This window comes from Branchiostoma floridae, chromosome 9, assembly GCF_000003815.2.
Source record: "Branchiostoma floridae strain S238N-H82 chromosome 9, Bfl_VNyyK, whole genome shotgun sequence".
Lineage (NCBI taxonomy): Eukaryota > Metazoa > Chordata > Leptocardii > Amphioxiformes > Branchiostomatidae > Branchiostoma > Branchiostoma floridae.
Genome location: NC_049987.1, coordinates 14,429,364 through 14,449,696, shown reverse-complemented (window position 1 = coordinate 14,449,696; position 20,333 = coordinate 14,429,364). Strand labels below are relative to the sequence as shown.

The following is a 20,333-nucleotide window of genomic DNA, read 5'->3' as shown; positions in this document are numbered from 1 at the left end:
TATGATTGATTCCATCACTTTGCTTATAATGCTGAGAAGTGATATTGGGCGGTAGTTGCTAGGGTCGTGTTTGTTGTTCTTTTTATGAACTGGTATCACGTGGGCAACTTTCCACTGCTTCGGCATATAGTGTTTGTCTAGCAAGAGCTGAAAGAGCTTTGCTAGGGGTTTAGATAGCTCGGTTGCAGCATGTTTCAAGACCCTGGCAGGTATTGAGTCCGGGCCAGTGGCCTTGTTGATGTCGAGCTTAGCTAAAACGTTTTGTACTTGCTCTGGCCAAAATACTATTCTTGTCAGTCTGGAAGCAGTTTTGCTCTCTACCTGTGGGACGTCCTTGTCGTTCTCATCTTGGGGAATGGTGGATTTCTCAGCAAAAATGCTTGCAAAGCATTCCGCTTTCTCCTCGGGATGAATGTATGTTTGGTTTTCGGAGCTCAGGAGTGGGATGTCACATTTACCTCCTTGACCCATCAGTCTCTTAGCGGTCCACCACCAGCTCTTGCTTCCCTTTTTTAGGTCAGTGGTCATTTTTTCTTTGATTCTCTTTTTGTGGGCATTGATTGCTTTTCTGGTAACATATGTGTAGCCATTTCTAGACTGGTTGTATCTGTTTCGAGTTTCAGGGGTATTGTTCGCTTTGTACTGTCGCCATGTTTTTAGTTTCTTCTGTAGTGCCTTTTCACATGCCTCGTTGTACCATTCTGGTTTACCTATGAAGGTTCGTAGCGTTTTTGTTGGGATGTGATGTTCCATGGCCTGTTGTATACATGTTGTAACCCTTGTGCATGAGAGCTCTGGGTTATCTTGGTCTAGCATGGAGTCCCAGTTTGCTTGTGCAAGTTCTACCCGGAGAGCGTCCCAGTCAGCCTTCTGGTATATCCAGATCTTCCTTGGGGAAGTTTTCTCCTAACCGGAGAGCAGGTTATTGATGTGCTTAACAAGTAGTGGTCTGACTTCCCTATTTCAGGGCTAATTTGAACTTCTGTGTAAAGGCTGGGTGTATCACACATAATCAGGTCCAGTCTGTTTCCTTTGCGGTGGGTAGTACCGTTTACCAACTGAGATAGTCCGTGAGTGGTACAGAGTGTGAGCGTGTGCCTGCCAGGAGGGTCGGTCTTTTTACTAAGTAGCCACTCCTTATGGTGGGCATTATAATCCCCGGCCAGCAGTGTCCCAATGGCCTTTGTTTTAGTTCGCAGAGAGTCTAGGTTTTCTATATACCAGTCTATGGGTGCGCAGTCTGCAACTCTCTGTCCAGGAGGTCTGTATAAAAGGGACATCAGGAGAATGCCCGAGTCCAGCTTGATGGTGAATAACATCATTTCGTGCTCAGAAGGTTCCAAGTCTTGTCTTCTGTGTAGGCCAATTCCACCTTTATAGTAGATTAGGCAGCCACCCCAATCCTTTCCAGTGTTTCGGTCTCTCCGTTCTATTGAATAACCTTCAATGCTGATATCAGGGCTGTCGTCTGGTATTGACGCATCTAGCTTAGACTCAGTGATCATGATGATATCTGGCTTTGGGTAGGCGTTTGCAAGCCGTACGTTTAGGTAGTCCCTTTTAGCTCTCAGACCTTGTATGTTGGTGTACCATAAGTCGAGTTTTCTGTCTCTTTGTCTGTTTAGTGGGGATCTAACAGTACTTGTAACTGTGTGATCTGTTCGATTATTCCTGTTCTCTGTTTCATACATTGCGGGTAGTGAGGTGGGGGCAGTCGCAGGCATGACGACTTTGCGGGTTAAGTTTCTCCCCCCTCTGCATCCTCTTGCTCGGCGAAATCTGTCTATGCCACATTCTTTGATGGATAGTCGAACATCAGGTGTGGGTTTGATGTTAGTTCGAAGAGCTCGAAGTGAGCTGGTTGTATACGGTTTACGTGTCTACAGGTTGCAGTCAAAATAATACTGTAGCACAAACAAATGTTTGTGGCAGAAAGGCACTGTAAAAACAAAAGAATAAAGCCTTCCAAAATGCTTTGAGATTTACAAAATGTAGAGTAATACTTGGTGCAAAGTCAGTTCTATACATTCTTTGGAAACTGACTCTTGTGGCAAAGTACATGTAAGCAAGCACTAATATCTATAAAAATTCTTAGCTTCGACTATCTGAAATTGTCTTCTAACATTATAACATGATATTAACAAAATACCATAAACATTAACAAACACTTAAACATAAAAATAGGATCATAAACAAATAAACAAATATGTTGGAAATAGTACAAGAGAAAGAAGGATGCATCTAAAATGAATAGACTGTAAGAAAATGGTAAGGAGCGGGAGATACGTACCCTCTCCAACAATGACCCCATCTGTACTTGGTCGTTGTGCATCTATGGGAGTGATGGCCCTGGTCTTCATCGGGTTGGGATACCCTCCAGCCGAGCTGGGAGCAGCGCCCATCAGCGTGACCTCTAACCTCTCCTCCACCCTGTTCCTGGCCTGACACTCCACGGTGGCCGCCCTCGCTGCGTCCTTCACAGGGTGGGACTCGGGGACACCGTGAATGGGGTAAATCCAGCGCACGTCACGCAGACCACCGCTGCTGGTCCTACTCGCACTCCTGGTGAGAAAACAGTTTGGATTAATTTTATTTCCATTGATTCTTGATAGTTAACGACTGTCCTACTTTGCAACAAGGCTTTTTACAGATTACTAGCTACAAGAAACAGTTAGTATTGTTTCGGTGTCTCTCTGTGTTTCAGTATTTCCCATATGCTAGTCACATTCACCACAAAGCGACAGAAAGTAAAAGTCATTTGCCAGAGCATGTCACTGTTTTTGACAACTGACATACACTCCAGGTCATAGGGTCAATGAAAGAGCCTACTAGTTTATAAGGGGGTATTGTTTTCTGTGTGTGTATTTGTGTTTTCGCAGTATTTTCTTTGCTTGTCACATTCATCAAAGACTGATATTAGGAAGGGATGTATGGACATTTGTAATGTCAATCAACACCTTATTTGCATAATCATTTAACTATAAGAAAACGACATGCCAGAAACTTGTTTTCTAAACATAGTTTTTGCTTACCTTTCTCCACTTTCCCCGTCCAGTGTCTCGATCTTCATGGCCTGTGCCCCAAACTTCCAGCTCTGTCCGTCCTCCCTCCTCACGGACACCACACACACCGCCTCGTGCAGCTCCATACGGTTGGGGGCAAAGGTCAGGGGGAGGTCAAGGGTCGCCCTGGGCGCCAGGTGGATGTTGTGAGGGTGTTTGAGGAGGAGACAGAAGGCGGACTCTGTTGTGATGGACTGCTTGATGACTGATTCACTGATCTTGTGGAGGAACTGCTTTTGGTCTGTAGAAAAAATGACGATAAGTGAATTAATGTTGGATACTGATTTATGATCTGATTTAATTAATGTCTGGCCATCACTCCGGCCAGCCAGAATGACCACTGTTTCTTCTGATCTTGACGCTACATTAATTTTACAGATCTAGGCATCTATCTCTATTTTCTCTAGACATTGTGTCAACATTTTACAAGATAGACCTATTTCTTTTCTGAGAACAAATTGATCCAACAATGTTTGGAAGTTGAAACACTCATGTTGAACACCAACAAAACTTTCAATAGCTCTGACTTCAGAAAACAAGTGCATGGAGATGACAAACTGGCGTGAAAATTGCCACAAAGTGACATTGTTAAAAGAAAAAAAAACATTAGAGAAACAGAAGGCAGAGACAGTGAGACAAACCTGCTTCAACAGTATACAAAGCACTATCAATTCAACCATGCTGTTTCGAAGCTAGGCTAATGGATGTTTCATGCAATACAAAAGAGGAAACTAAACAATGAATGAAAATTGTTTAAAAATGGAAGTAAACAGGTGAATTTTTCCAATGATATGCAAATATATGCATAAACAGCAGCACCTGACTATCCTATCACCATTCATACCTTTCCCCTGCTCATAACCTGAAGGTGTGTAGGGACAGGTAGAGGCATGCAGAGTTAGGAAGAGAAAAATCATTGAAAAACATCATCTGCAATATCACTGCACATCAACCTCTTACCCTCACACATCATTAACAAAATATGAAAGTAAACTGGATACACATAGATCTGCCTGTTTGCATAAATGAAGGAAGATGTTTAACTTAATACAATGTGTAACTTTCTTCCAACAGTAAGATGTATATGGATGAAATTTTCAACAACCACTGCCGCCTTCTACAGGATGACTGATCACTTAAGAACGTAAACTTGCAAAGCTTCCTGTTACATTTCACCAATTGCTGACGCCACGTATTCCTAAGATCATGTGTCAATAAGATCACGTACATACAACTCTCGTGAGATTACGTTCTGAAGTGACTGGTCATTATTGATCCTGTAGAAGGTGACAGTGGTCGTTGAAAATTTGATTCGTGCATGTACACCTTAGTGTTGGAAGAAAGTTTATGACTGCTACCATGATAATTTGAAAGAAGATGTTTTGGCATTGGATGAAAGTGTAAGATATACCTGTCAGAATGACATCCACAATGACAGGTTCGTCAAATGGGTTTCTGAAGGGGATGATGAGGGAGGTGTTGGACTGGAACTCCGCGCTGACCATGACTGGGTCCAGGGGCTGGGGTAGGATACCGGTACCTGATGCCAGGTACACCCAATCCCCCAACTAGAGGAAGGAAAACAAAATGTTGATCCTATTTTAGCTTAATACATAAAGTCAAACTACTGGCCAAGTGCATAACCCAGCCCAACTCGTGAAACAGTGAAAAGGCAGAAATGCAAAATAAACTTAGAAATGCTGCTCTCATTGGTTATAGTACTTATTGCTACTTGTGCTGGTCAGTCAGTATCAGTCTATTCTCTTGTTGGTCTTTACCGTGGAATATACACTACTGGCGCTTGAGATGTCCAAAGGAAATTAATTACGTTGTAAATTGTGACAAGATAAAAAGAAATTTCAAGAAAAAGCCCACTCACATGTTCACTACAGAAGGTGATCTCAGCTGTGTGATTAGCGCTCCCTAGTGCTGAAGGAAGGAACTGCAGCGGCACCATGAGACTGGACCTGGGCTGCAGAATTATCTGGTGGAGGAGAAAAGTAAAAATAAATGTACTCATTAAAAGTCCAGATTAGGACACATACACAACAGCTATATCATGATGGTAGAATGTAGTTTTCATGTTTGTTTTCTTTTTTTGTTAGCTATTTCCTCCTCAATGTTTTTCTGGAAGCAGCCCTTATATATAGCTTACTAAAGGAAAGTAGAGTCTATGATACCCCTAGTATTAGGTAGTAATAGTTGTTCTTCCTATAGAGTGGAGACTTACAGGTTTGGCAGGGTCCACCTCCAGACTGAAGTTGTTGGGGTTACTGTTCTGTGGCTCCAGCTCTATGGGCTCATCAGTGGGGTTGTACAGGCGGATGAACTGGCGAGTCCATCTAATGGGTGATTAAAAACACATCTTAAGAAATACTCTTATAATGATAATAAACATGCAATACAATAGGTTTTGGAATCCCATACAAAGAGTAAACCCTGGACTACTTTAAAAACAATGTTTCATTTTAACTTCCCTGGTATTATTTCTTTTCCACATTGTCTGACATCTAAAAAAAGACATGGATCTATATATATAAAAGAACTTTCACCGTTTCTTTTGCTGAAGCCGTACTATAACTTCTTTTATGAATCATTCTGTGTACCCTTGACACTATTCTACAGCAAAACAATATACAAAAGGACATAGTATGGTGTTCAGCACCAGGGACAAGTTTGTATGCCTGTGTGTGGATGGTGTTCAGCACCAAGGACAGGAGCATTTGTGTGATGTAGATAAGATAAATATTGTAGCTTGTAAATATCAGTATGGTTCACATTAAAAACATTTAGAGGAGAGGAACTCTTACCTTCCAAGTTCACATTCCATCTGCGGCAGGACTTTTGGTGCAGGTGTGTTTGCTACAAGGTCGAGGTCATACCAGAACTCCCCCACAGTTTCACCATAGAAGATCAAACTGTTGAGCATAAAAGATGATCTTTTAAGGAATTCTCATAGATGAATTCTCATAGATTCAGAACAAATTCTCTCAAACAAATACCAGTACAAAAATTCCATCTTTAAAATAAAATCACATTTAGCACGAAAATTTCTTTAGAAGATTTCTTAGAAAACCATGCTATCTACATGTAAATGTACATGTTTAACAATAAGTATCACTGTATGTCTATTATCATTTTTAAAAGAAAATTGCATTTAGCACAAAAATTTCTTTGAAAGATTTCTTCAAAAAATCTAACTACATGTACGTGTTAAGGATTAAGTATCACTGTATGTCAATTATGATTGACAGCCAAAACAGACAGCACTGCCCACCTTCCCCTGGTTTTCCCCACTACGGTCGGAGCAAACAGCAGCTGGTACCACTTCTCCTCCCCAGGGGTCAGGGTGACCTTGGGTTCCCCGCTAAGCCCCGCCCCCTCAATCGTGACGGACAGGGTCAGCTCCTTGTTCGTGGGGTTTTGGATGGGAACTTCCATCATGGCAGCAGACTGGTGAAGTGAAGGAAAAATTGTTATTTTAAGAATGAACTTTAATAAAAAGCTAGATATAAGTGACATTCACATGTCATTGATATCCCATTGAGTGCATCAGTGTTCTATCCAGAATGAATTTTTTTTTCGTCCCCTGGATTTTAATGGAAATCCTGTTGATGGCCTGATCCTAGGGGGGAGGAGGCATACTCCCCGGGAAAATTTTGAAAACTAGACCCACAGAAATGCTATTTCCTTTATTTTGAGGGGCAAATTTTGCTGGTAGACTCAGCTTAGTTCAAATGATACCCAAAAGTATACATTCCATGCAATTTTTGTCCATCAAAGAGGACAGAATAAGCAACATTCTGTTGAAGGAAGAAAAACGGACGATGGCTAGAACCCTGGAGTGCATACACAAGTCTTATAAGAATTTAAACAGTGCTTCAAAATAATCAACATTAACCTTTCCTATCCCAAGCTGTAGCAGCTACAATGATCTCCTACCTGTCCACCAGCACTTGGGATAGAAAGGGTTAAACCTTTACCCAGGAATTCATGTGTGTCACTGTGCAATTTAAAGCATGCATAATGGGTGCAAAGTGCTGTGGTGCATGCAGTTGTACACACCCTACACCAGCTATACAGACTATAAACTATTCAAGCCTCGATGTCCATAGTGACATACTGTGGCGGTGCAAAAAACTAAGTGCATTATGTGCTTTAATAAATCTAATAGTTTATGCTTGTGCCTTTAAGCCGTGGCATCTGACAGCATGCACAATGTTTTTTCTATTTCTTTACCTTTGGAACGCCACCTTCTCTCACAAAATCCAACAGCTTTGGAGACAACAGATATCAAATGTTTGTTAGAAATATTAACACACAACAGCAAAAAAGATCAACAAAACATCACAGCAGCAGTTGAGGAGTTGTATTACATGCAAAATCCACTTATTTCTAATACGTAATAGGTATTGAAGCTCAAACTTGCATTATTTGTTACTTAAAGTTTGTAGTTATGCAATTATGTTCTAGAGTTACGTAGGTTATATTTGTAGACTTGTTAGAATTAGTATCAAAAAAGGTTTAAATCATGCCACAGAAGTTGAGAAGCCAGCAGGTGCGTTACCTGTGCTGAGCAGGTGATTTGGAGACGCTTCTCTGGCTCAGGTGGGCTGGCCTGGATCTCCAGGGAGTACCACACCCGGTAACCACCAGGGAAGTCTCCATCTGCTGTAATATGGGCAATGAAAATTTCAATCAACTTGACTAATTTCCATGTCATGACCTCAACAGATACATGTACATATTCACTTGTACTTTGATTCATCTAATGCTTGCATTTAGGAGAAAACATTAAGCATATAAGAAGAAAATGTGAGCAAATTTTGGCTGAAATGAGGAGCAAAGTTAAAGTAAGACAGTTCTTACTATCTCCTGCAAAAGATGACATTCGAGAGCTGGGCGTGACGGGGGAGGTGGGCAGTTCATCATCCTCATCACTACTAGAGTCCTCTTCCCTGTGGATGGAGAAACAATGTCAAAATCAGCTTAAGTCAGCATTATTGTGTATAACAATCATGTTAGCAGATCCCCAAACCCACTCATTATAGAAAAAAGTGGGACACTGCTTGCAGCTTCCAATAACAAAGTCAAACCCTAAAGCTTAGATTGTAATGCACAGAATTCCACATCATTAGAATAGTCCCACTTGTCACCATTACTATCTTGCACTGTTTGTACTTTTTTAATATTTAATGTAATGTTGCAATTAGCCCTTAGACAAGATCTTGCAAATAAAACTTTCCTAGGTTGTTACACATAGATATCAGCACCAAGGACAGGTATTCAATATTCCTGAAGCTATACAGTTTTCATGTTTGGCTTCCAAAATGATGCCTTTGTATTTTTGCAAAGGATTTTTGAAATGTTAAGTTGCCTTTCATAATGGTTAGTGTATATTCTCAAGAAGGGAACAAGTTGAGCTTCAACAGTTGTCATATTTTGGGTTTTTGAGAAATATTTGCAAAAACATAGGACTCCTGAAAATGCAAAGTACTCGATCAGCTACTAGGATAGGATTTCACAAGTTGTCGTACCGTAGTTTCTGTGCATCTCCTGCCACAAAGGTGATGACACCACTGAAGGTTCCCCTCTGCCAGGGGGTGATTGACACCCTGTAGGGCGTGGTCTGCCCCGGCAACACCGTAACCGTGGGTGGCCCCGACACGCAGGACAGGCTGGAGGATACCTGGTAGATGAGCTTCCTGTTGGACACGTTGGGAACCTGCACCACTTTGGTCACCCTGGAAATATGGAATGTTGGAGTTCAAGTCAGCTCTGAAGCCAAACCATAAGTAAACTGCCATATCACATAACATGCCTATTTCTTACTGTGAATTGGTGAGAGCAGCTTAACATTTGCCCTGCTGCCTAACCCCATTATCAAGAAAAATTTGAAGCCAAGAGGCTTCTTTAGCTAGGAGAAGGTTAACTGTGTAAGGCAATCATTCGGCTTTGTGTAATAAGAATCGGGGAATAATTCTACTTGTAAGGTGCAGTCTCATTTGTCAAAAAATTGTTTGCTCCCTGATTTTCAGTGAGGCTAAAATAGAACCAACCATTGGTAAGGATCTATTGCAACATTTCTTTGTCATAAGGAAGCAAGATCTTATACAAAGCATCCGCAACTATGACAAGAATGCTCTTACTTTCCTGTCATCAGCCTAGCACATTATGAATGCAACTGGGCACTTACTGAGAAGTCTGATAGGTCTGACAGCCAGCTGAAAACCAAACTCACCTTTCCCTTGCCCTGCATGGCACAATTATGTGGTCCAGAGCCAGAGGCTTCTGTCCCAGTCCCTTAAGGTTAAAGATGTGCTCTGTGCCATCTTCATGGTTCCTTAGCAACAACCTTCCCTGTAAGAAAAAAGTAGAGTCATTGTTCTTGACAAAGGGGAAAGGCTTTATGTGCCTCTTGCAGTCATCCAGACAAAAATTAAAGATTGATTTGAAATCACATCCAACATTAACAAAACTGTACCTGACATCAATGTAATAGTTCTGGCAATCTTTAAAGTCAATTTGGCTACTTACCAGTGACAGACATTCCAAGACTGGCCTGAACATGAGGGGGTACAGAGTTGTCTGCTGTGCCCGGGCCAGCATCAGGGGTGGTCCATAGAACCCGTCTCCTTCCAGCTCTGCCTTCAACTCCCAATCATGGAGGGTCGGGTTGTGCTGGAGAAATAAACAGAAGGGTTTAGAAACAATACAAAAGACTTGACGAATATAGCATCAATAAGTATTTTGTGGTCACAGGTAGGGAACCTTCTCTTTGCAGTGGTCAAATTGCAAGTTGTACAAGCTGTGAATGGGGCATATTCTTTCTCTAGAATGTTGAATAAAGTTGTCCTCATATCATACACCACCAATAATTTACATCTACATTTCACATTCCTTTAATGGCAACAGGTAAGCAAAAATTGGACCACTACATAGTAACTTGTAGTCACCGCTACATACTACAGTTTGACCCAATCAGTGTTTATAGATACAATACTTACAATGGGAATATCCTGTGACACAGACTGGTGTGCAGGTGTGACAAACTCCAGTTCAGCAGTGCTGCCGTCTGGGTTCACGATAACCTCCAGCTGGAAGACTCGCACGTCGTTAGGAGCGAAGAGGACGATGCGGCAGGGGTAGTGGCCTGCGCCCTTTGGCTGGAACTTGATCGGGATGTTGATGGTGCCGTCGTCTAAAATTACACCTGCAGAACAGACAAAGAAACAGGCAAACAAATAGATTAAAATACATACATTTGTACAATGTAATTCTTGCTTTTATGCTTCTTGAGTTAGTCCTTATCAATCACACTAAGGCCTACGTGACATTTCAAAACCGGGGCCTGGCTTTGGGAATGAATAAAGACAACTAACTACACAAGACATAAAGAAAATACTCATGGACATTATTTGACAATGTGTATATTTTTACGTGTACATTTTTATTCTGGTTTTTCCAAACAGCCTGGCCGGGCCCCAGTCTGGAAATGTGACGCTAGCCTAAATGGTGTATAAGGCAGCACGGTCGCCAGCACCCATCTCCATTTTCTTAACCCTTAGACCATAGTGAGCTATACAAGTACTGCAGCAGTGGGCTAGTCTACTGGTTTGAGTGATTTTCAGAAATAGCTTAAGTGTTATAACTACTCACCCTGGTTTCCAACAATTCCTGCTGCTGATCTCTCCATCCTGGGTCCCTCCCTGGCCACCTCTGAAGCCGGTTTGGGCCGGTTGTTGAGCGGTGAGGGGACAAACACTTGAATGGGGGCGTCAAACAGCGGGGAGCTGACCTGTACATTAAATGTGGTGCCTGAAAAAGAAATGGCAAGTACAAAATGAGTAAACACAGAGGTTTATTCAAATAGTATTTCTTTTTATATAAAAAGACCTGAAACAGAGGGGTAATGTTTGCACCATAAATCAATGGGGGGATGCCAAATTGGACGTGATTGTTGTTAAAAATATGGGCAAAAATAAAGTCATAAACAAAGTTTCTACCTTCTGGAGGGGCGATGAGCATGTGTGAGGTGGTGATGTGTCGAGAACGATCCACCACGCGGTCGTGTAGACCCATCGCCGCGATGGCCGCTGTCACAGTTCCACTGGCCAACGTACCAGCAACCTACAAATGGGAGAGCAGAGTAACAATGAAGTTAAACTTTCAATGTAATTACTTTTTACTCAACACCAACTTATGAACAACAAGTTGTATTTTGACATTATTCTACAGTACGAGTATCTTTTGTTCATTTTTTATTTGTTACACTGAACTTGGTTTTTATGTAGTTTATTGTTATTCACATTATTTTGTTTTTATTGTTGTCATTCTACAGAACTATTAGGTAACTTAGCTTGGAGGAACTCTGTAACAAACAATCCTTTCAAACTTTTTTGGAGAACCTTCTTCTGACCATTTATTGATATAATTGATATTTTACAAACCATAACAGCAAAAAAGCTTCAATTTGACTTTTCTTGTGCCTAAGACAAACATAGCCAATCAAGTCAAGTTTCCTCACCTTTCTCCTCTCGCGCTCATACTCGGACATCCTCTGCTGTGCAGCGATGACAAGTGAGCGCTCCCTGGCAGCGTTTGTGATGGGGATGACCAGGTTCTCCTTCAGGACAGAGTTGTTCTCACACTTCCAGTAGATCACTCGATCATCTCCTCCAAACAGGCCTCTTCCCTTACCTGTGGAAAATAATGATATTGTTAGGTACAATATTTCATATGATGTTACTTCATTTTAGTATCTAACAACATTTGAATTTGAGCTGAACAGTTGTGTTGCATCAAAATTTCAAGTAAAAAATTATGTAAAAGATGAATTAGAGAAACTCAAGAGAAATGTATACATAAAAATTTTTCTGAAGGAAAAGTGAGTTATTGCAACTTTAATATTGAATACATTGTGGTGAGAAATATGACATTTCAAAAATAACTTGAAACTAAAAAAATTGCAGTTTTCCAACAAATGAGGCAAAGAATCTAAATTTTTGCACAAAAATTTGAAAACCACTTTGAAACTACTGTGTGAAACTAAAAAAAAATTATATTTCTTTTTTTGATGAGGTAAAAAAAAAAGATAAGTTTGAAAACCACTTTGAAACTGTATTGCATAAACTTTGAACTTATGGCAACAATTGTTGCCATGGGAACTACAAAACATCATGTGACCTGGGAGAGGAGCACTGCATCTCTTGGGGAGGAGTCTGCAGCCTGTTTGTTGGGGGCAGATGATTGGACAAGAAGTTGTAGAGAAGGACAAACGAAAATTTCACTGTTTCACTGGAAAGGCTTGCTAATAGGAAGAGTCATGAAAAAAAATATATCTACAGCGTACATGTATCTTTTACAGGTCAAGAACTTGAGTTATTCTTCATCTTCTGCCTCTACTATCTTCTGTACTATTTCTGTCAACTCAATATTCCGATGATGATTAGATGAATGGAACAACTTAGGGACAACTACAATGCATACAATGTACAATGTATTGCCCACAATTAAGGCTTTTCTCTTAAAGACTGCAGAATAATACAGGCACAGAATATACACAGTAAGGCCATCCTCATAACTCGAAACAATGCTTAGAGTTGGATATAAAAATGTTAGGTTGACAGGTTGTGTAATGTGATTAAACCAGGTGATAATATTAGTTAGTATTGCATGTACCTGAGAGGGTTTTTTGAGACACTGAAGAGTGGGTATGTCGGCTAACTAATACCAGAAGATGCAGATACATAAAGTGTATCCATGAAGGAGACCATTGACAAAATCCCAAACCTACCTGCAGCAGCTGCACTGCTGATCCTCACACTGTGCGGACTGGGGACCCACGGTAACACTGACGGCAGCGGCAGCACTGCGGACGCCTCGATGGAGTACAGGAACTCTCCCACCTCCTCGTTAATGAAGAGGACGGAACACTGGCGATGTCCGGTCTGGAACGGGAGAAACTCGATCTCCACCTCCGCAGAGCCACGCCCATCCAGGTGGACAGAAGCCTTAGGGCTGAAGAAGGACCCAAAGACTGTGTTGTCTGTGGTGGCTGTAGGAAAATGGAAGAAACAAATCTTAATAACATGGGAAGTACACAATGTATTTTCAAACCAATATTACATAATAGGCTGTCTTTTAGTTTGCATCATCACATTGCTGAATGACAAATTAAATGAAAGTTGTATGAATTCATAATTCACTATGATATTTTCTGTTTCATAATTTTCATTACAGTAAATTTTGAATTAATTGCAGTGTTTTTATTTCTAATTCACAGTTTTCACAGCGGAGTCAGGCCCTAAATAATGACACCATGAATATGTAGTCTTGCGCTACATTATTGTTTTGACTATGAAGTTTTAAGTTCACAGTCAAAACAATAATGTACCACAGTAGTGTAACTTCAGTACTGTACCATAGTACTGTTAGTAACTTTATTCAATTTTACAGGGATTTGATTTCATGGCAGGAGTAGAAATAAATGCTTTGCTTTGCTATGCTTTTGGTAGTATCTTTTCATACATTGTAAGCCTGAATGCCAATTCCACATCTTTCAGTTCATGCAAAGACCACATTTTTGCTTATAGCATTCACACAAATTAAGTTGAAGTATGTAGACTTACATTTTTCCACTGCTGCTGTGATTTCAATCTTCTCATCATTAGGAGGAGGAGAAGGAGAATCCACCTTCTTCTGGCTGTGGTGAAATGATGACAAACAAATATGAGCATAAAGCTAAAACAGGTCCAACAAACACTAATGCCTGTTAGTAGATAAATGCTACCAAATACCTACATTTGTTACTGTTATAACATGTCATGTACTATCATAAAACTACAAGAATACTACACAAGCCTCTGTGATTTTACTTCGATTTGCTTGGTATTATAGTGACAGACTATTGGTAATGTGAACAACACTGAAACTAAGACAAACCACGTCCATCAATGTTGTATGAGAAAATACCTTTGCGTACGCTGTCTTCCTCTATGGAAAGCAAGAGAAAGAAAGGGCAAGCACCACATTTTTAGAACATTTCTTAAAACTGCTGTCATCAGTATAGTTTTGTATAGCAAACAGACAAAACTGGAAGCTTTTAGAACATTCAAATGTTTGTGACATTCTCCAGGTTTTCAAAACTTGTAAGTTAATTTATCAAATTCTTATAAGAAAATTCCATTAGTCAGAATTTGACAAATAATATGCTATCTCTACTTACCCATGATCAATCTTGGACTTGACTTTCTTCATTGACTTTGCTGAGCTGCTCTTCTGAGAGGCCGACTTCCTGGCCTTGGGTGAAGGGAAGGGCTCGCGGGCTTCCACGAGAACGATACGGAACTCTCCTGGCTCGTCAAACGGGTTGGTGACGTTCAGCTTGCACCTGTAGAGCTCGTAGCAGGGCGACTCGATCTTGATGTTGCCCTGTTTGTTAGAGAAGGACTGCAGGTGATGCAGTATATGGGGAGAGAGTTAAAGCAAAGCCACCACAGCTGCATGCAAACAACTTATAAGGCAAAATAGACTGAACACGAGGATTCACACGCTTGTAATACATTTTTGTATGCAAGTTAACAGTTTTCTGCAGTTTCAAGGAAGCTGCTAGAGGGTCAGAATTATGTCCTCTGGTAGTCAACAACATACCAAAAATAAATTGTAGTAGATTGATTTAGGCAATAAAACAAAAAAAACAGCAATCCTTTATATAAAGCAAGCAAAAGGGCAATCCAAACAAAAAGCAAGCCCAAACATTATAAACAATGATAGTTTAGCCATTTCCTGCCCCCCTCCCCCAAAGTTTGAAATGTGACCTGAAAGTGCAAGGGTCAAATGTATTACCTTAGGTGTGATGTTGTCCACTAGTGTCCTGAGGTTAAACACGAGGGTGGATCCGACGGAAGCGCCCGCCCTGCGCCCCACCAGGACCAACACGGCCTCCGCAGGCCGCAGCAGGCGACTGGTGAACTCCACGGGAAGGTTGTGAGTTCCACGCGGCGGGACGGAGATGGCCTCCGCCTTGGGGATGATGAAGTCACGGGCATCTCGGCCAGCAATCATTGGGTGGTAGATCAAAGGCTTTGAGCTGGGGTTGGTCAGACGTACCTAAAAAAAGTGCAGAAAAAAAATCTTTATCTTCTATACTTGTCTAATAGACTGTCATACAATATCAAAATCTTGCTTAATGCTAATGTGAAAAGTTGGCTATTATACATTTAGTTATCTATGACAAACTCGGAATGTTTGCATTTCATATTTTCTTGATGAAATTGACAAGACACCTGGGTTTCCCATATGATACTACTGATAGCAGTTGTTTACAATACAGTCATATTTCAAAATTTTAATGTGCCTTACATTAAAAGTAAGATATCATAGAAATACAATAATGACAAAGACCTCAACTCTAATAAAAAGCACCGTAATGATTGTGGTTGATACACCAATGATGAAAAACCCAGGTTTAAAAATGTCCCTGTCCTTGGTGCTGAAGTGTTACTATTGCATTTAACCTTGTAACAGACACAAAATAGTCCCCTTGTATAAGGACCATTCCCACCTCTTTCTGCACTGTGGCATGTAGGGACCCCACAAATTCCACAGTAGCCTTGGGTAGATAGTGTGGCAGGCGCTGGTACAGGTGAACACACAGCAGTAACATGGCTACTGGGTTGGGGTCGGTGATGTCAATAGCCTGAGAAAAGAAATATAAATAAATCCTGTAATTATACATATTTAACACAGATTATCTAAACATTTGTTGATTAAAGATTTGAGTAAAAATCAAAGTGGAAAAGAAAAATTTGATGCAATTCTATATATCTAACCTCCATTAGCATTCACTTGCAATGTGGCATATGTCTGCCATTTTGAAATACAATGTGTTTAACAGCTCTCTACTGAAGCACCCCCCAAATATGTAAAGTTTAGACATACAGGAATGCATTGTACTGGGAACATTGCATAGGAGATCTCTTCAGCTGTATTTTTCAGTGTGGCAGATCACATGCATGTATGTGACCTGTTAGCATATTATGTCTTCAACCATCAATATGTTCAACTTTACTGCTAGAATTAGGTAAACAAGAAAAGTGACACCAAACACTGAGAGATATGACAAAGTTTGAATGTCCCACCTGTATGTCATAGTCCAGTCCTATGGTCTTGAAGGCACTGGTGATTTTGAGTGCATTGTGTAGGCACTGCTCTGGGGTGGATGGGTGGGTGTACATACTGTTCAGATGGGTCTTGATCTGTGGAGAAAGTAAATTGTTAAATATACCAGAATGGGTGTGCTTGTAACAGAAATATTTGGCATTTACAGCTTTTTCAGCATTACACCACCTGAAAGCAGAATAATCTGCATATAAACAGATACTGTATGTTACATTAATTCAAAGATGACCAAATTACAATTGCTTATACTTGACATGACTATAAAAGTCAGCTATGAAAAAAAAGTTAAGATTTGTAAGCTATATGTATGTTGTATATCAAACAAATCCAGCAAAACGTCTTTACATCTACATTCATTGTTTTTGTCTGAGGATCCTCAAAGGCTTATCACAGTTTATACATTCAGTACAATGTGCTTTAAGAGAAAACCAGCAGGTCAAAGTTCACGTTCGTACCAGGAAGGGCACATGTGCCGCCAGTACAGCTCCCAGGACCAGTCCATCCAGCAGGTCAAAGTCAAAATTCACCACCCAGCGAGACGGAGGGACGCCACCTAGAGAACACAACAGGAACTTCAACTCAGGACAGGGTGCTATGAATACAAGTATGCTTTTGACTGTGCATGTCTGAAACTTAACTGTTGGAAAAAAATGTCTTCCTGGCCGAAATTTCAGAAATAGTTCTGATACAGGCGGAAGTACAAGACATATCTTAAGTTCAACTCTATAAGAATATGAATGTCAGAATAAACAATTTTTTTCTTGAAGGTGCCACACCAAAGCAGAACATCAAAGCAAGGACATGCCAAGAAGGATTGAGTGGTGTTAACAATTTTTTTCCAGAATCTAATGTTTTGTATTTTTTGCACGGAAAAATTTCATGTTTTACATAATTTTCATCTGCCCCAATCCTCCTTAGTTGGTGTGTGCATTAGTTATGACTCCATGTATGTTTTTGGTGGAAACTCTCTGTAATGTCATGTTTCAAACACTTTGTTACCTTTGTCACTCATGTGACAGAATGGATATGGAAACCTTATTCCTGTAAAGGTTTAAAAATGATTAAAAAAATATTCCAAAAGTTAAGCATTATCATTTCTTACAACAATCGTTAATCATAAAAAATTTTTTCATACAGATTGTCTACAACATATCCCACTTTCTAGCAACTTCCTTCTAATTTATTTTAGCAACTAACCAACTGATGTTTCAAAAGTGTCACTACCATTAACCTGATCAAAATAAATAATAAACTTGATAAGAGAAACCCAAATGATTTGTAATAAAACACACCCTTACCTTTGTCACAGTCAGCCCAGACTTTGTGCCTCATGTGTTCGTAGTAGTGGTTGAGCCATGCCAGCAGGATTCTCTCCCCCACACCGTAAATGTTACTGGCCAGTGGGTCAGGGTTCACCGTGGGGAGGGGGATGTCCTTGATGGGGAGGGGGATGTTCTTGAACTGTCTGGGGGTGATTCTGGACAGCACAAGAACCTGGGAAGGAGAGCACAAAAGGGTGTGAGGTCAGAGGTCATATGAGCCTGGAAATGAGCCTGAGTCAGGAGGAAAGGTAATAAAATTGCTGAGAATAGAAATGATGGGGCTATAAACACAGTTTCAGAAAACCCTGGGTGTTGTAAACAAGAAAACAAGACACGAAAAAGCATAAATGCATTAAAAGACACCAGTTACAAACGTCCTTCCCTGACCTTGAGCAGCTGTAGCAGCACGTCACTCCAGGCTTTCTTGGACACAGACTCAAACAGAACCTCCTCCAGCTCACGCCTCTCTGCCTCCTCTTCAAACGTTAACTGTACAGGGAGGAGAAAATCCTGTGGTAAATACGACAATTTCTATAGCTCAAACGAGTCGGAGAGGATTTGACATCTACCCTATAAGGCTTCTTATATTGATGCTAAATTGCTAAGTACATGTACTACGAGTAATCAATCAATATTTGCAGTAGTTTTTTAACGTTTGCAGTGAGCTCTCATTGTACATTGATGTAAACTCATCACACAGCAAAATATGCTCTGTACTTCATGTCTTACCGGTACTACTGTATTGTTTTGACTGCAAACATGAAACACTGTGAATGCCTATGTATGTTTTCCTTCAACCATAAACCTAAGTCCCAAAAATGTTGAGTAATGAAAAGCACATCATAAACTTCTTGTCTCTCCCATAATAATGGAGCTAGCCGCAACACATCATTATAATCTCAGCACCACCTTCTCAATTTTTGACAGTGATTAATTTTGGCTTGAATTCATGACAATTTGCTTCTTGTTGGCCAGGTTTTCCCATCCCAAGACCTAATGGAACACTTTGGTATAAACAACTTTTGAGAGCCCTGAACTTCTGTATTCCATTGTTTATCCCACCTCAGGTTCTATCCCTGCAGCGGCTGCCATCTCCCTGCTCCTCCTCTCCTCCTTCACCCTGTTCCTGGCCTGCACCTTCACCCACCAGCGGAAATCCTCAGGTTCCATCAGGTACTCAGGACGGATGGCCGCAACACAACCGCCCTGGCTCCTGGAGTAATTCAAATTCAAACAGTTACACTTTCAAAATTCTTAAAAAGAGATGGTTTAACAGGTTTGTTTTTCTTGAAAAAAAGTGGGAGGTCATCTCTGAGCATCTCTGGCATTTTAGCTACAGTCAGAAGGTTGAAATGACACAAGGATATCACCCCAGGCCCCCTGTCCTAATGGGTTAGTCCAGCCTGTGAGCTGCTATTTAGAGGTCAACTACAGGTCAAATATGGCAAAGATCATAATTTATATTGCTACATTCTAAACATACACATGCCTCTGTCGTCTCTAGCAGAAAACTCAAAAAAGTCCAAATTTGCCCAGGGAAAAAATTATTTAAAAAAATATGTTAATATTGAGGTCAAAGGTACAGGGTATGCACCATGCACTCAACTGCACAACTCAATTGCTGGTCCCTCCCCTCAAACTCACTGACCAGGATTATAATTTTGAGATCATCCAAAGCAAAAACAACACTTACTTGATGAAAGTGAGGAGTGTAGCATGTTGCCAGTGTAGCTGTAGAACCCGTTCTGTAGGGTCCACAGGCAGGGGTTGGTTAATGGGGATCCCGGGGACCGGGCGGCCGCTCAGGTGGGTGATCATGTCGTACACAGTCTTGATCTCCTTCTTCAGACTGGAGGCGTCCCAGCTGCCGCCGCGGGACGTCACCTTGCTGCGCTCGTCTGGGTCTGTGTGCATCCTGCTTACACCCCTGGTACATGGAAGTAATGTTATAGATGACATACAATGTACGGCTATGAGATTCTTCAGCAGTTTTGTCTTCAAAAGTACATAGTTCTTGGAAAGTGCAATATGTACCATGGCAGAGAAGACTTACGAAGAAAAATGTTGAAATCAGCTCTATCTTACAATGATGAAGAATCTTCTTAACATTCTACAAGTAAGGTAGAATTAGAGTCCCATAATAAGAACAAGGTACCTTTTGAAAGCTTGTCCCTTCCTTTGAGGCAAAGAGATACAGAAAGGGTCCAAGTATTTAGTAGGAGCAATCTGAGATGTTAGCAAGTATTTAACTTACCAGTAATCTGATAGGTATTGCAAGTAAGACACATGGATAAAGTAGAAGAATTATAATGGGGATAGACTGCTATCAGAGAATACCAGCAAACAGAAAACATTTCCCACCCCAACATTTGGGCAGAGATTGTAGAATCAACAAGTCAAATTTTTTTTCTTCATTCTGAAAATGTATTACTGTTAATTACTGTTATTCATTCAGAAGGCAGCGTGCAAAGATTACTGAAAGATGTGTAGAAGAAACTTACTTCCTAAGAGACTGTGGTATAGTGATGGGGAAGGGTCCTCCTGGCCAGCCATGCATGGAGAACCAGCGCTGTGCAGACAGCGCCACCTCCCCGTGGAAGATCCCTTCCTCCGAGTCCTCCTCGGGAAACGCTGCCGACCCCAGCGAGCGTGACGCCGCCTCCTGTCGCTCCTGCTGGATCTCTGAGTCAGCGGCTGGCAGCTGGGGCACCGCGCCTTCCCTAGGGCTGCTGGGATAGGTGTCACCTGTATGGGGCAGTTACAAATT

At 41.0% G+C, this 20,333-nt stretch overlaps 1 protein-coding gene across 7 annotated transcripts in view; it reads right to left on the bottom strand.

The window, feature by feature from the left end:
• The window catches only part of LOC118423384 (cilia- and flagella-associated protein 47-like), a 43,103-nt gene that overhangs the window by 4,108 nt on the left and 18,662 nt on the right, over window positions 1-20,333 (bottom strand). For 3 of the 7 annotated variants that reach the window (XM_035831501.1, XM_035831506.1, XM_035831504.1), the window contains 31 exons: window positions 20,068-20,311; window positions 19,260-19,493; window positions 18,629-18,779; window positions 17,954-18,055; window positions 17,543-17,738; window positions 16,700-16,797; window positions 16,205-16,321; window positions 15,628-15,762; window positions 14,910-15,173; window positions 14,290-14,513; window positions 13,694-13,767; window positions 12,859-13,119; window positions 12,249-12,290; window positions 11,590-11,762; window positions 11,069-11,192; window positions 10,722-10,880; window positions 10,070-10,275; window positions 9,600-9,743; window positions 9,304-9,422; window positions 8,600-8,806; window positions 7,932-8,020; window positions 7,630-7,733; window positions 7,302-7,337; window positions 6,340-6,515; window positions 5,873-5,980; window positions 5,293-5,404; window positions 4,942-5,046; window positions 4,474-4,630; window positions 3,907-3,924; window positions 3,033-3,303; window positions 2,291-2,562 (listed from right to left, as the gene is read on the bottom strand). In XM_035831501.1, the coding sequence (XP_035687394.1) occupies window positions 2,291-2,562; window positions 3,033-3,303; window positions 3,907-3,924; window positions 4,474-4,630; window positions 4,942-5,046; window positions 5,293-5,404; window positions 5,873-5,980; window positions 6,340-6,515; window positions 7,302-7,337; window positions 7,630-7,733; window positions 7,932-8,020; window positions 8,600-8,806; window positions 9,304-9,422; window positions 9,600-9,743; window positions 10,070-10,275; window positions 10,722-10,880; window positions 11,069-11,192; window positions 11,590-11,762; window positions 12,249-12,290; window positions 12,859-13,119; window positions 13,694-13,767; window positions 14,290-14,513; window positions 14,910-15,173; window positions 15,628-15,762; window positions 16,205-16,321; window positions 16,700-16,797; window positions 17,543-17,738; window positions 17,954-18,055; window positions 18,629-18,779; window positions 19,260-19,493; window positions 20,068-20,311 (4,722 nt within the window). The remainder of the gene's footprint in view (window positions 1-2,290; window positions 2,563-3,032; window positions 3,304-3,906; window positions 3,925-4,473; window positions 4,631-4,941; window positions 5,047-5,292; window positions 5,405-5,872; window positions 5,981-6,339; window positions 6,516-7,301; window positions 7,338-7,629; window positions 7,734-7,931; window positions 8,021-8,599; window positions 8,807-9,303; window positions 9,423-9,599; window positions 9,744-10,069; window positions 10,276-10,721; window positions 10,881-11,068; window positions 11,193-11,589; window positions 11,763-12,248; window positions 12,291-12,858; window positions 13,120-13,693; window positions 13,768-14,289; window positions 14,514-14,909; window positions 15,174-15,627; window positions 15,763-16,204; window positions 16,322-16,699; window positions 16,798-17,542; window positions 17,739-17,953; window positions 18,056-18,628; window positions 18,780-19,259; window positions 19,494-20,067; window positions 20,312-20,333) is intronic. The other 4 variants (XM_035831507.1, XM_035831508.1, XM_035831503.1 and 1 more) reach the window with 3 other exon arrangements.